General features: G+C 34.2%; 1 protein-coding gene across 2 annotated transcripts in view; it reads left to right on the top strand.

Moving 5' to 3' along the window:
• LOC115441311 (stromal interaction molecule homolog) overlaps positions 1-14,273 on the top strand; it is a 54,859-nt gene that overhangs the window by 24,029 nt on the left and 16,557 nt on the right. For both annotated transcript variants that reach the window (XM_030166166.2, XM_030166085.2), the window contains exons 3-5: positions 1,248-1,367; positions 2,073-2,185; positions 7,938-8,053. In XM_030166166.2, the coding sequence (XP_030022026.1) occupies positions 1,248-1,367; positions 2,073-2,185; positions 7,938-8,053 (349 nt within the window). The remainder of the gene's footprint in view (positions 1-1,247; positions 1,368-2,072; positions 2,186-7,937; positions 8,054-14,273) is intronic.

The following is a 14,273-nucleotide window of genomic DNA, read 5'->3' as shown; positions in this document are numbered from 1 at the left end:
GTTATGAGCAATGTAATAAATTAAAATGTTATTCAATTAGTACAAATTTCCTTCTTAATCCAAGAAATACTACGTTAACTTATTTCCAAGTCGGTTTACATATTAGATAATAAATCAACTAAGACGAGTACCAATATGTTAAGATGGAAAGAATGAAAAAAAATAACAAATAAGTGAGTAAATTTTGCTGTTTTTGTAATGAATATTTAGTTACCATGACTTATGTAAAATGTACCTATATTTGTAAGACTAAACGACTCATTAACTAACGAAAACTACGGGGTCTATTGAACCGCAGATTTGTTCCTAAAATTTTTAAATCTTCTAAATCCATTAAATCAATCAAATTTATTTCCATTTTTTTCTATTTTAGTTTATATTTGGTTCTCTAAACACAATTATCTACTTTGAAATTTGATGTTTCGAGGTTAGTACTGGAGTTAAACTAGGGGTCACGGCGGTTTAACTTTAGTACCACAGATAGTACTCGGACTAACGATAAACTCGGTTTTGTAATACCATTTTTCTTAGTCCATAGTTTAAACCTGGTACTAAACCCGGTACTATAGTTAGTCTTCGTTTTGTAATAAGGCGGATTACGTTTTGACCTTTGCACGTAGTGCATTGACATTACGAGCCGACTTTAGAATTCGGACGTGCTATAGTAGCGCAAAATTCATGACGGATAATTTGCATTTCTATTATTAGATTATGAAAAAACAGAAATTTTACCCGATGGGCGCGCGTGTGTTTTGCGGTAAATGATTTTTTCGATTTCGATGTATATTTTAAATTAGAACAAATAGAAAATTATTACTTTTTATTTAAAAGAAAAATTAAGTCATAGTATTTTAATATAATTAAAATATTAGGTATATTATTCCTGTCTTTTGAAAAAATATATACAATTTAATCATGCCAGTTTTTTATTCTTTCTAATTGTTTATGGATGATATCCCAATGTTAGGTTATTCCAAATTTAAAATAGTGTTTGTATTGATATAAAGCGTTTAAGACAGTAATGACATAATTCAATTTATCAGCAGCCATAGTTACTTCGTCTCTATTTCATTTGTCCTATACAAAAAAAAACACTTGTATGAGCTGGTATTGTTTATTTATATTGTTGTTATTTACACAGCTACTACTAGCAAGCAATAACTTTAGGTAAATAATATTGCCTTAGGAGTAATAAGTCTAATCCACAAGTGCTTCTTCAACACTGATGCAGTTTATTTCTATTGCAGTTCCTGCGCGAAGAGTTGCAGTATGACAGCGGGTACGAGAAGAGACAACGGGCCTTCCACCACAACGACGATATGCACATATCTGTCAAAGAGTTATGGGAGGCGTGGCTTAGATCAGAGGTATTTTACAAAATAATAAAATTTAATACTCACAGACTCACGTATCTTTGAATGGATAAACAATTTCTAAAATTTTGAATTCACAATTTATCGAACTTATTGTTCTATGAAATGGTGGGATTGCGAGACTATCGCCATATAGGCACAAATCTGTTGATGGTTTTGACTTTATAATTGTATAACCCTATAGTTAACATAACGTTCAGTGTAGTCAGATTACGATGCTGGAATAACAAACACACACGTTACTAACCTGTCTAAATTAAATTTGATGACTATTAAAATAAAATGGTGAAGTGGTAGCGAAGGATATACGAGAGATATTTCATCTCTCGTCGATCGTATTCTGTACTACCCTACTGTGCGTTTACCAGCTGACCTTGACACGAGCCATGCAAGTTTTGCATATTATATGGTGTCTATACCGTGTCTTACTACTCTTTGGTCATTCCTCTTAATAATGAAATGAGTAATGTTTTCTTATTAATTAAACATGTATACCTTTGCACGTGTACATTACACAAACACCGTTGTATAGATAGACAGTAAAAAACGCGCCATTCGATGGCCAACTTAAAAACACACAGATCATAATATTACTAATCATAGGAAGAGATAAATTATCCATTATAATTTTTAATTTTACTAACCAAAGTGGTCAGAGGTAAATTTCCATAATAATTACAATAACGATTTTTGTTGTAGGTGCACAATTGGACAGTGGAGCAGACGGTGGAGTGGCTCTCCCAGTCAGTGGATCTACCTCAGTACAAAACGCTGTTCCTGCAGCACAAAGTTACCGGTGCCACATTACCCAGGTAATTAAATATTTATCACCATGTTTTGCTGGAGTGCACTGCATCGATGGCGTAGTTGCATTACATGCGCGGCACGGCAGCGCTATGAGATCCTGGGTTAGAACCCCGGGTCGGGCAAAGTGATATTTGGCGATATTTTTCTGCTCTGCATCAGCCCGGAGTCTAAAATTTGTGCCCGATATGGTTAGACGCTCGCCTCCTACGGAACCTACTTCACACCTCTTCGGGGATAAATGCGTGATACTGTGCGTGTGTGTGTCGCTCAAGAGTAATAGCGTGCAAAAGCTTAGTTACATTTTGCTAACCCTGGAGGATTAATAGTACCCTAATAATAAGCGGACCACGCGAAACAGAAGTAAAACCATTAAAGCAACCAATTTAGTCGAAAACAAAAATACAATATATTCCGGGAAGGAAAAAATATACTAACGAATACTGATACCCATTTTTCGTTTATCACTATGTTAATTAACAGATAAAAGGTTTAGCAAACACTATAATTATATTTGAAAAGGGTACACTATTTGCTTCTGTTTAATTTTTTTTCGCTCGTACATTTCTTCTGTACAAACATTGCGCACAGAATTCGAAAATCGTCAATTGTCATCATGATCTACGACTTCTTGTTATAAGCAGGCCTTTTTTTGTCTCTGCCTTTTTGGGGACACGCTAATTCTCGAAAGTTGTAAGTCCATAATTTTGTACTATACACCCCCGCCCCCTGTACTTTTTAATAGCAATTATGTCGATATTTTCGAAATTTCCTTTGGTAGCACTGCATGCCTTTTTTTTCGCGGAGAAAGTTTCTTATGACTACCGATCAGCCTTCGTGGGGGGCGACTGAGCGGTTATGTTGGGGTCACCGTGCCTTACGACCCGGCGTTGCGTCGCCTGGATTTGATGTCGAACTTCAGGCGACCGCCGGGCCGAGTCCCTAACCTATATACAACGCACGGCATACCAACTAAAACTCCACGGTGGCCCTCTTCGGCGCATTAGGGACGACTGCGGGCTTCCTCTGACGGAAATGTCTAAATCTAAGCACTGCATGCCTGCGTGTGCCTCCACAAAAAAGGCCTGGTTATATGTCTATTGTTTGTTGCTAGTTGGTATGATTCTGTATTAGTCGATTTTAGTTACCCACGTTCTAAACAGAGTGAACAATTTAATACCAAATACAAATTTATGAAATAATTTAAAATTCTTATAATAGTGTGTAACAAGAGTACCGCAACAAATTTAGTGATAAAACTGTGGTAAAGTTAAATTGTATACAAAATTCCAAATATTGTTTGTTGTTTATCATAAAAGGCCGTATTTTTATCGCGGTTAGTTTAATCTTCTTTAGCAAAATATTTTTTTCGTTAGTCATTTTCGCCGAAACCTCTTCAAGATCTTGAATATCATTTGGAACACTGTTTCAGAGCTTATAAATTGATAATGTAATTAATCTATTTAAATGTAATAAAACAACAAAAAATATTCTTAATTAAAATTTCCCACTGCTAGAACGGGATTCCCACAAATTGAGTTGGGTTGACGACAATTGAGGAGCAGGGGTCATCCATGAACTACATCACGCGTCAAGAGGAAAGGAGATCAACGAAGTGTGACATTACCGCTCTTATGTCACGACAAGGGAGCGGAACGGGTTATAGGTTTTGTTACGTCACATGTGTAAATCTACATTATTAAAGCACAAAACATTAACTGTAAACGAAAAACTTTAAAAAAACATCTATCTCTAGGTATATTTTGTTTTGTTAATGAAATCTTGTTCGCACCCATTTGATGTTGATTTTTTTTAAAAGGTACCTGATCCCTAATTTTGGAACCGATGTATTCAGTTATTCAGTTTTGGGTATAAAATTTACGAATACTTAACGACACAGAAAGGAAAGGTGACCTGTGACCAGGTACGTTCAAAAATCATGAAATTGTGTGACGTAATTTATGGATATACCCGAGTTAATAAAATTGTGAATATCATCATACTATGTTGGACAAAAAACCCTCAAACAGTTTTGAACGTTTATTCTAAGAATTGTTGGCTTTGAAAATAGTGATTTCCGCTATTCTGACAATATTTATCAAATGAGTATCTGTTTATATAATAGTCTATTAGCACATTCGCGGTAATTCCCCGGTTACGCAATTTTGTCGGCTGACCTTCTAAAAATCATGGTAAATACATATTATTATGGTGTGAAAAATTACGATATTTTTATGTGGTAGAGTTTTTGTAACGTACAATTTATATTTTGCAGTTTCAGTAAGTTTATATAAAAAAGGTCATTATTTAGTTTGTTTATAATTACAGTCTATAATAACAGCATCTTCTGGCACTAGTCTTGGTCACACAGCACACTCCAATGTACGGTCAACGCAACATATTTTTAAATCATGTTTTAGAAAAAATCTAAGATTCTGTCAGGTATCAATCTCTGCTGGGGGATCCAGTCTAAATAAAGTATGCAATATGTGGCCCGCCTTGAAATTTGAACCCAGCCGGCCTAGCATGCGCATCACGAGATATCTCGAGAACGAGAGTAGACAAATTGTCGATGTCGATAAATATCTCGTTTTCTCTAACATGCGCACCACGATCGACAAATTCCTCGTTGAAGACATAAGTTTACTCGTGAAGACAAACCGATGTTGCCCATTGAAATATATATTCTAAACATTTTATTTTCTAATATAGCTACAATGGTTTTAGTTCATTCAATTTTTATAGATCTATGATCCAATTAGGTTTTTGACGTTTTATGTGACAGTTTATGTCATAACAAAGAGCATAATGTAAATAAAAACGTAAATAAGTAAACAAATTCAAAATTAATAATAATATTGTACAATATAATAAGGATTCTAACACAAAATAACAGCTCCGCCCTATTTTGGAGTACGAAGTAACAAGACACAAATCAAATAAAATCTAATAAGACAATTATTTGTACGAGTATATGGTGCCCAAGCCGGACTTTACCTCGGGTGACTACGCCCCGCCGTGAGAACTATGTACCATAATGCCTAATAGAATCAGTAGTCCAATCGGGAAGGAGATGGCTGTGGCTTTGGGCCTCACAAAATACCCAATTGATGTAAGTATAGTGAAACAATAACCTTATTAGCAAAACACCAATGTTGTAAGTTGAACTTTGCAGCCACAAAGCTCAAGTTTGTTCTTATTCGATGGTAATTGATGTTTTTTAGTGTTAGTGTTTATTAAAATATGAAGTAAGTATATATTTTCTTTTTGTTTTAGTTCCGTGAATCAAGTGCCTCTACATTCATTGGAATGTCCCCAGCCCAGCAGTCAACCCCATGTTGAAGAGCTTACCAAATACTACTCCCAAAAAAGTTTTTTTAGTTGCTCGGTTTGAACTTAATACTTTAATGAAAATATGTATTTTTATAACCAGTTTTTTTAAGAAAACTACATTTTTTTAAATACTTAATATCATGTATATATATTTCGTTAGGTATCTTTATTTATACACTAGATAAAACATCTGTATGTTAGGAAATTTGGTTCTGTTCTGTTGTGTTCTTGTTCTGTTGGTTTAGGAAATTAATAATATAAGTAAACTGCAGCAATTACTTGAGAGTGCAATTTCTGTTTCTTGTAAGTGTTCATAGTATTTCATTACAGTAATTGTAGGAAATTTGTTGTATAACAAGTTATTATGAAATATTCTATTGTTGCCTAAATTTGTGTAGAAGATTTTGTTGTAATAATGAAAACTATCTTGATATTTAAAATGTGAATATAATAAAATATACATTATTTACATAGGAAAATATCTATTTATTATAATTGAGGTCATCCTGCTTGTGAGACACTTGCAGGTACTGATAATTGTACAGGTTCTTCTCACATATGATGGTCATTTATAATAGTTTCCTCCATTGGAACACTGTAACATAAAATACTGCATTACCTACAGTTACTTAACAATAGTAATATAATGTGAAGTTGTACCAGTGGTAAAATAATATAGTCAAACAACTATTTGAAACAGTGTATAACCATATATCCATTATTGTTAAGTCCATCAGTATACAATCAGTGTAAATGAAGTTTTTAATAAAGAAATAAAGCAAGATATTGTTTGTTCATATTGTTAAGTTGCATAGTAATAGTATCTTCTCCGATACCTGGCATTCACATTAAGAGTTTTGCTGTTTGAATCCATAATGTGACATTTTTTGGTAACATATAGGTACTAGTTTTGCAAAACATTATGGTAAAACAAGTTACTCATTTGTATTTGTAGTATTAAAAGAAACAAAATTAAAACTGCAATTAATCTGATTAAATAGCTCTTATTACCTCATTAGTTGGCACACTAATTTCATTTTTATGAAAGGTAACACGCTATGTATTAATTGTGAAGATATTTCTCAAAGTACATTCATTTTTATTTCTATTAACTCTAATAATTAATTAATAGTACATTACCAGTTGAACCTTGGTGTTGCAGGCATCCTTCCTCATTTTTTGATATTGTGCACTTTGTGGCTCATTAGGAGGTAATATTTTTATATGGGTACAATCTAAGAGCCCTAACATACCTTGTACGTAAAATTCACGCGTCTCACCTAAAAAAAATAAAAATGATTCCATTATCTATAAATCAAAATACTTCAATTGATATTAAACTCAGCTACTTATGTAATTAAGTATGTAATAAATATATTCAATTACCTTTAAACGGACGGCTCTGCCTTTGGCTTGAGACACCAAATCGGGAGCAAACTTTTCTTTAATATACAATGCCATTCGTTTTGTAGCAAAGGGATATCATAAATCAATTAAGTATAATATGTCTTCTTTCCACTTTACACGCCTCTCGTTTGTCGTATATCGATATTATTTTACTATAGTAAGATACCACCATCGCGTTTTAACGAATAAATTAAATTGATAATGTTCTCGGTTTATCTCTTCGTACAATATCAAAGAAGACAAATATCTCGTTTACATGTGTCAAAAAACGATAAAATTATTTGCTCATGTTAGGGTTTGTAGACAAAAATACCACAGATTAATAAAACATTAATTTTTCTCTACTTTTCTCGTGACAAGTCGAGAAAATGAGCGCGCATGTTAGTGTCGGTAGACATATAGAGATAAACGACAAAATCACGAGAAAAAGTGTCGACAAAATTTTGTCGTCGTGCGCATGCTAGGCCGGCAGGTCTTCCCAGCTCACACCTCACACAATGTACCCCTAGACTAAAGAGTCGACTGTTGAAAATGGAGAAGGAAAACAAAAATATTCACATATTGCATAATATCATACTGATATGATTGAAGAATGTATTTCTTAATAGCAACACAAAATACAATACTGTTAAATATTTCTGTAGTATCAGCCATTTGCTGGTGGTAGGGTATATTTTAAATCCGCCCGGAAAACGACCACCATACACGAGGTGTTAAAACCCGTCATAGTGGCCGACGAAAGTGTGTCGCGTTCCGGGAGCAGCCTGTGTATATCCGGTTCCAACAATCCGGCATATTCTGTCGACTGTCGAGGAGTAACCATGTCTCGTCAGTCGACATTCTGTTGGACTCTATTCCATTTACCATCAGGTGCAGGTTCACGTTGCCTTATAAAAAAAAAGCCAAGGGTGATCCCCGCGGTTTACAGGTGAATAACCCTTACTCACCGTTTCTCGTTACAAAACGCTTGAAATGTTTACAATGCCGGCGTGTTTAGATAGATAATATTTATTTATGCAGATTGGCTGTGAACAATATGCAGTACCTGAGCAACGTGCTCGGCATTAAGGACCCCATACACAAGCAGAAGCTTGCCCTCAAAGCTATGGACGTGGTGCTTTTCGGACCTCCGAAAGGTGAGTTTTTTTTTATGATAATACGTAATCTCCTTTTCTCATCTCTCATTATCATACCCCCTTAACATGTTTCTGCCATTTCCTCATTTGATTTAAAGGAATTTGTTATGATGTCTATTGGTAATCAGGCTGTCTACTCTTCGTCAGTACGTAGGGTATTAGATGCGAGGATTGGGCAAAATATGTAAACAAAACTTTTTTTTATCTTTTGTCGCATACTAGTGGCCATAGGAAGCGGCCGCGTGTCGCTTAATACTCTAAATTACTTTTTTTTGCTCTCACCCGATGCCCTGGACCGGCAAATTTTACTTCCGGGTGGTAAGAATCCACGGTCCGCCACTTCTTTTCATAGATGTGTAATCTCAGACAGAGTAAAACTTGAACATATTGAAGTCTCTCATAGAGTCATAACACGATATCTCTGGAGTCCATCAAAGAATACAATAGTTCTCGTCGGAGAAACAATATTTGACTATGGTTTTTAACCTGGGATATAACATCACTAACTGATCGATGCTGTAGTTTATTTCGGCTAACAATCTACGTAATCGATGGCGGTATTATATTAAAAAAATCCACCAAGAGACCAGTAACAAGTAACATGTGCTCGCTACCAGCCATCTGGAGCCGACAACACCTACATATGTACTCTTATGTTTATGAATATAACGTTTTGCTAAGGAGGGAAAATCACGACAGAGCACTGCTCCATAAATAAGCTGAACATTACTTTAAAATTTATTTGTTGTTGCACTGTGCGCGTGCGCACGGAAGTTTTTGTTCGATGAGAGACATACATAAAATAGGGCCCCATTGTATCTTAAAGATATAGAACAAATAATGCAAACACTGTTCATGGAAGATATTTTTGTCCCGTTTTAAATAATAGAATTTAAATAAATCATAGAAAGAAAAAATATAATATTTATTGGAGACACGCACTAATATAAAAAACAAAGATAACAAAAGAACATTTTTTTTTTGTTATAAAAAAAAATTTTCCTCTTCATATTTAAATATCGCATAATCCTTGTCAAGTGTCATTAGACACTACAATAAGCTGTAATAAAAATAAAAAAAAAAATGTAATATTCAGAAATCAACAACAATTTGCTCACATTAAAACATCATCAAGCTACCATTTTGTTGTGCAAATATTTTACAAGACCATTTCATAAGTACTTACCGTTTAGTTTTTATAGAATGACTAAGCGTCTAGTTTGCCGGTTCTTGGCATGTGATTTTTGCTGGCTTGCTGGCTATGCTACAGAGTTCAAGTTGTAACTTTTTTGTTTATGAAGGTTTATTGTTTGTTTTTCACTTGAAATAAATTATCAATTCATAAATATTTCTATGGCTTAGAAACTTGAATGAGTTCAATATTATTGTATCGAATTTTAAAGTTTTAGTGACTTAATTTAATTTCATGTTATTGTCCATTATGTTTTTTAATTACCCCATTGTGCGATACTCATATGTTTTTTATAATACATTTTTAGTTAAATTTTTTAAACCTTACATTCAGAAAGCATTTTTTTTTTATTTCTCTTACCATGTTACAGTTAATTGTTCAATGATTGAGTTCACTTTGATTTGTTTTCTGGAACGTAACAAAAGTAGCACAGCATTTATATAAATTGCACGAATTACGTCTTTATAATTAATTCTGATGAACATTAATAATTTACAAAACTAAGTACCCATCTGGATTGTTTCTTTGATTGTATCGTGCTTCATGCAAGCTTTGATATATAATGATTTTGAAACGCTATAATTTAATGACGTCCGTCCTTTTCTGTCAAGTGAAAAATAATAAGGAACGAAAGAGATGGTGGTACCATTTTATTGCAATTGTATTTATAATTCGGCATGGCATGACGGAGTAGCGGCCATTGGCGCTTCAGATGACCTTCAGGCTACCACCATTATGGTTGCCTGAAGGTTATGGTAACCATTTAGTTTTTAAACAAAAAAAAAACAATTATCTATTAGTTTGCAGTGTTTAATAATCGGGGAGTGTTACATTTTTGTTGAAGTTTGGTAGTGTATTAATTTTATTGAATTATATTATGTGACGTCATTATAACACTGCCTCGGTGGCGTAGTTGTACAGCATGCGCGGTACGGCAACGCTCTGAGGTCCTGGATTCGAACCCCGGGTCGGTAAAAGTGATATTTGGGGCTTTTCTGCTTACTATATGCGCGGAGTCTAGAATTTGTGCCCGGTATGGCGTTAGGCTCGCCCCCTATCACATCATGGGACAAAACACACTTGTCGAAAAGTGGGAGTCCTGGTTACGCCTCTGCATACCCTTTCGGGGATAAATGTGTGATAACGGGTGTGTGTATGTGTGTCTTTGTAACACATGTAAGGGGCCATTGCTCATTCTCTGTTATGTGGCCTACGCAATTGGTGTGTAATGATGATTCTTGTACGTGTCTCGAATGATATACAATATATTCAGTAATGATTGCTCTAACCAAATAAAATATATTTTTTGCCATCGTAACTAGGGTTGCCATTCGTACTTTATAATGAAGTATTGCACGTTGTTTCGGGTAATAGGGGACCGGCCTATGCTTGATTTTGTACATTATTCTATATTTAATGGTTAATAATACGAAAAAGAAGCACTTCTGTGAAAACTGCATAAATATTGGTTAAAAAATGAGCGAGTAATTTATATTTAAAAATTGTAATGTGCAGAAGTGGCCGCGATGTGGGGATATCGCTTCATCTCTTTTTTTCGCACGCGTCGTGATTCCCGATGACGTCACATGTGGATATTTCGTCTCTTTTATATTTCTTGTTAATTACCCCTTCCACCGAAATTCTAAGTCTTATAACTTGTTGATTTTTTACCGGATTTTAATAATTCCTTCTGTGTTATAATTTATATTATGTAAATATTCGATAATAGTAAAGAACCAAAATGAGTCCGGTAACCAATTGTACTCTATACTTTATGGTACCAATAAAGTATGTAAAAATACTTTATTCAGCGTGATTTAATTTACCCAGGATTGTTTGTATGAATGTAAACGTAATATGGTGGCAAGTAATGGTACAGAAATGGCATGAAGTATTTAATAAGCCGGATATATTTATTTTTTATTGTATGAATTAATTTTATTTTTATTGTCACTACTCATTTGCATTCACAGAGTTTAAGTTTTGCGATGAAGATGATATTTTGCTGCCAAAAGAAATTAAAAGTATTTTTAGAAGCAAAATAATAAAGTAGAACTCATCCGTACTTCAGTTTGACACCGTGTACTTTTTTCTACCTTTAACCTACATAGGTTGAACGTAGAAAAATGTATACATAGTACTACATAGTTTATATGCTTAAAAAGAAGGTGGCAACCCTAATCATATTATGATTATTAAATATTATAAAATTTATAAATACACGTGTTTGAAAATGACCAATTGCTCTTAGACCAATTATAGAACTATAAATAATTGTGTAATTTTAAATTAGCTTATGTATAATTAAAACTAAGTGTAATAAAATTATTCTCAGCAATTTCAACAGCAAAGAAGGAAATTTTAATATTAAAAAATCAGTTAATTATTCTGTAGAGTCAAGACCATGTAATCTTATAAATCTCAAGCAGTAAAAAAATTACAGGAATTATATAAATTAGCTACCTAACATGTCTTATGTATACTCAAAGGAGTGTATCTATATTAAATACTGAGCAATGGCTGAATAACTGGATATCCTAAAAATTTTGACCGCCCCGTAGTTAGTTACTCCATCCGACCTCTACACTTCCTGTCACTATATGTGCCAGTTGTAACTTCCCTCAGAACTATTTTCAACGCGCCAAAAATATTTAGGATTACTATCTCTCTCCAGTCGGTCCCTTATTATTGAAGATCGTGACTCTCAATTATTTCATTTTCATTCATATCATCATTATTATCTTCACTGTGATATTTCCCCATCGGCTTCGGTCTTCTGCCTGCTGAAATGCTGTATTAATAGAGACATTCAACGCACTGGAAACCTGGTCTATCCATCTTTTGGGGTTTCGTCCTCGTGCCCTCTTCTCTTACAACTTTCCAACCACAAGCTTTTCCTTGAGACTACTATAACTCTACAATATACCCAATTAGATTTTCCCTGTGGCACCGTCCGCACAATAAAAGTCCAGCTTAATATTTTCCCGGGAAAAATAGCCTATAGTACGCAGGAGCTTACTATTAGTGACAGGATTTTCAAAATCGTTTCAGTAGTTCCAGAGATAAGCCCATTCAAACCTACAAACATTTCCCCATTTTAATAATAGTAAAGGAGAGCAAATGCGTTGAGTAAACATATTTTATATTAACTTAGAGACCGATAAACGTGGTCAAATGTTGACATATCCATTTGGATATAAGTATAATCAGGGCTTCTTTGTGGGGATACGCGGGGGTACCCCTAAAGGAAATCTCGAAAATATCGAATAAATTGCCATTAAAAAGTACAAGAAGGAAATGGGGTACAAAATTATGGACTTATAACTTTCGAGCGTTAGCCTGTCCCCAAAAAAGAAGTGACAAAAAAAAGGCCCGAATATAATAATTTTAAATCAAATAATATTTCACATAAAACCGGAGTAAAATGACGAAACTATCTCGAGTATTACTACACTAATTATAGTTACAATAACAAGAATACGTATCACTTCCAAGTGTAACATACAATTGATTCTTTAGAACTGAGTATTTATAGTTTTGTCTAGAACTAATGCAACAGTTGACGTTAGAAATAGATATTTTGATAATAGTGCTACGTTGTCGCTAGTTAGTAATGATACTGAAAAGTTACTTTACCTTTGTGTGTACCTTATTGCATTCGATATAAGATCTTTTTGATTTTTCCGTCGAATCCAAAGTGGGTCATAGTTAATGTAGTTGAGTCAAATATAGTACACTGAAAATAAACTCTGAGATTATATTAAAATGTAACAAACAAAAAATGACTAAACCTGGAGTATAGTTTCTAGTTGTCATGAGCGCGGCCGTGTGCAAAACTCAACATACAAAACAGTACTTCTAGTAATAACTAATAAGGAATAGATTTATAGCTAAACCACACTCGATAGCCACAGTTTTGTAACAATAAATTAATAAAATTGCAACAAAAATTTGTAAAACAATTGGCAGTAAACATTTTTTATTACTCCTTTATACGATGAGATGAAACGTAAAGGTGCTTCCTCCAGCAAAACGGCGTGCTAACCGTGTTTTTAAAAGCTATCCATTCGAAATTTTAAATATATATAAAAGGTAATATTAAACAACATATTTCTCCAATATTTTATCTTTAGTTTAGTTAATGATTTGAATTGCGAATTGCATATCGCGGTTTTAATGTTTCAGTTTTCTTCCGACGTTTCGAAGACTTGCAGCAGACAAATAAAATCCGAAAAATAATTTAATTTTACTTTGGTTGTTTAAAAAATTTTATAATGTGGAATTGTTTCATTTTTTTCCGTAATGAAATGCCACTAAAATGTTCAATTCCGTGTACTAATATATACTCCTAAAGTACATATCATATTAATTAATTACCAACGCTATAGTATAGACAATTTAAATAGAACATTTTAGTACTTTAAAATTTACGAAAAGACGTGAAATTTAAGTTTTAAAGCAATTATTTGTTTATCTTTGCATGTTTCCACCCTTAACTCTTGGCCGTAAATGTATGGAATGAATGTTCAAGGCTGTTTGCTAGGGGGAAGGCCTTAATAATCGTGGAATGAGGAGTCGCGGCGACTGGCCAGTTGTTGCTAGTTATGTGTTATTAAATCATAATCTGTACAAACACCATACGGTAGCGTTTTATGAGATTATTCATAAAAAAAACTAGCCGTCACATGTTGATTCTCTAAAACCTACGAAAAAAAAATTTTTGTCGGTTACTATTGTAGCGGCGTAAAGGTAGACACCGCTGTAGAGGAACAGATGGTGACGTTCCTCTATGGAAGGGGAAGATTCCCAGTCAGGCAGATGTTGCGCCTGACCGGCCGCGGCCCCTCCGACGGTTCCTATTCGGAGATGGTATATATGTAACGCGTCGCTCAAATTGTGCAAGCGTGATTCAGGATCGACGTCGCCATCTATCGTGATTGCTGCGTGATATCACTGTAGCTGCGTCACTGCCTCGATCCTCTTGCAGTTCCGGCGATGTTGACAAGGTGGCGGTGTATGCATCGATTG

This window comes from Manduca sexta, chromosome 7 (assembly GCF_014839805.1).
Source record: "Manduca sexta isolate Smith_Timp_Sample1 chromosome 7, JHU_Msex_v1.0, whole genome shotgun sequence".
NCBI lineage: Eukaryota > Metazoa > Arthropoda > Insecta > Lepidoptera > Sphingidae > Manduca > Manduca sexta.
This window is presented reverse-complemented; position numbering and strand designations above follow the sequence as displayed.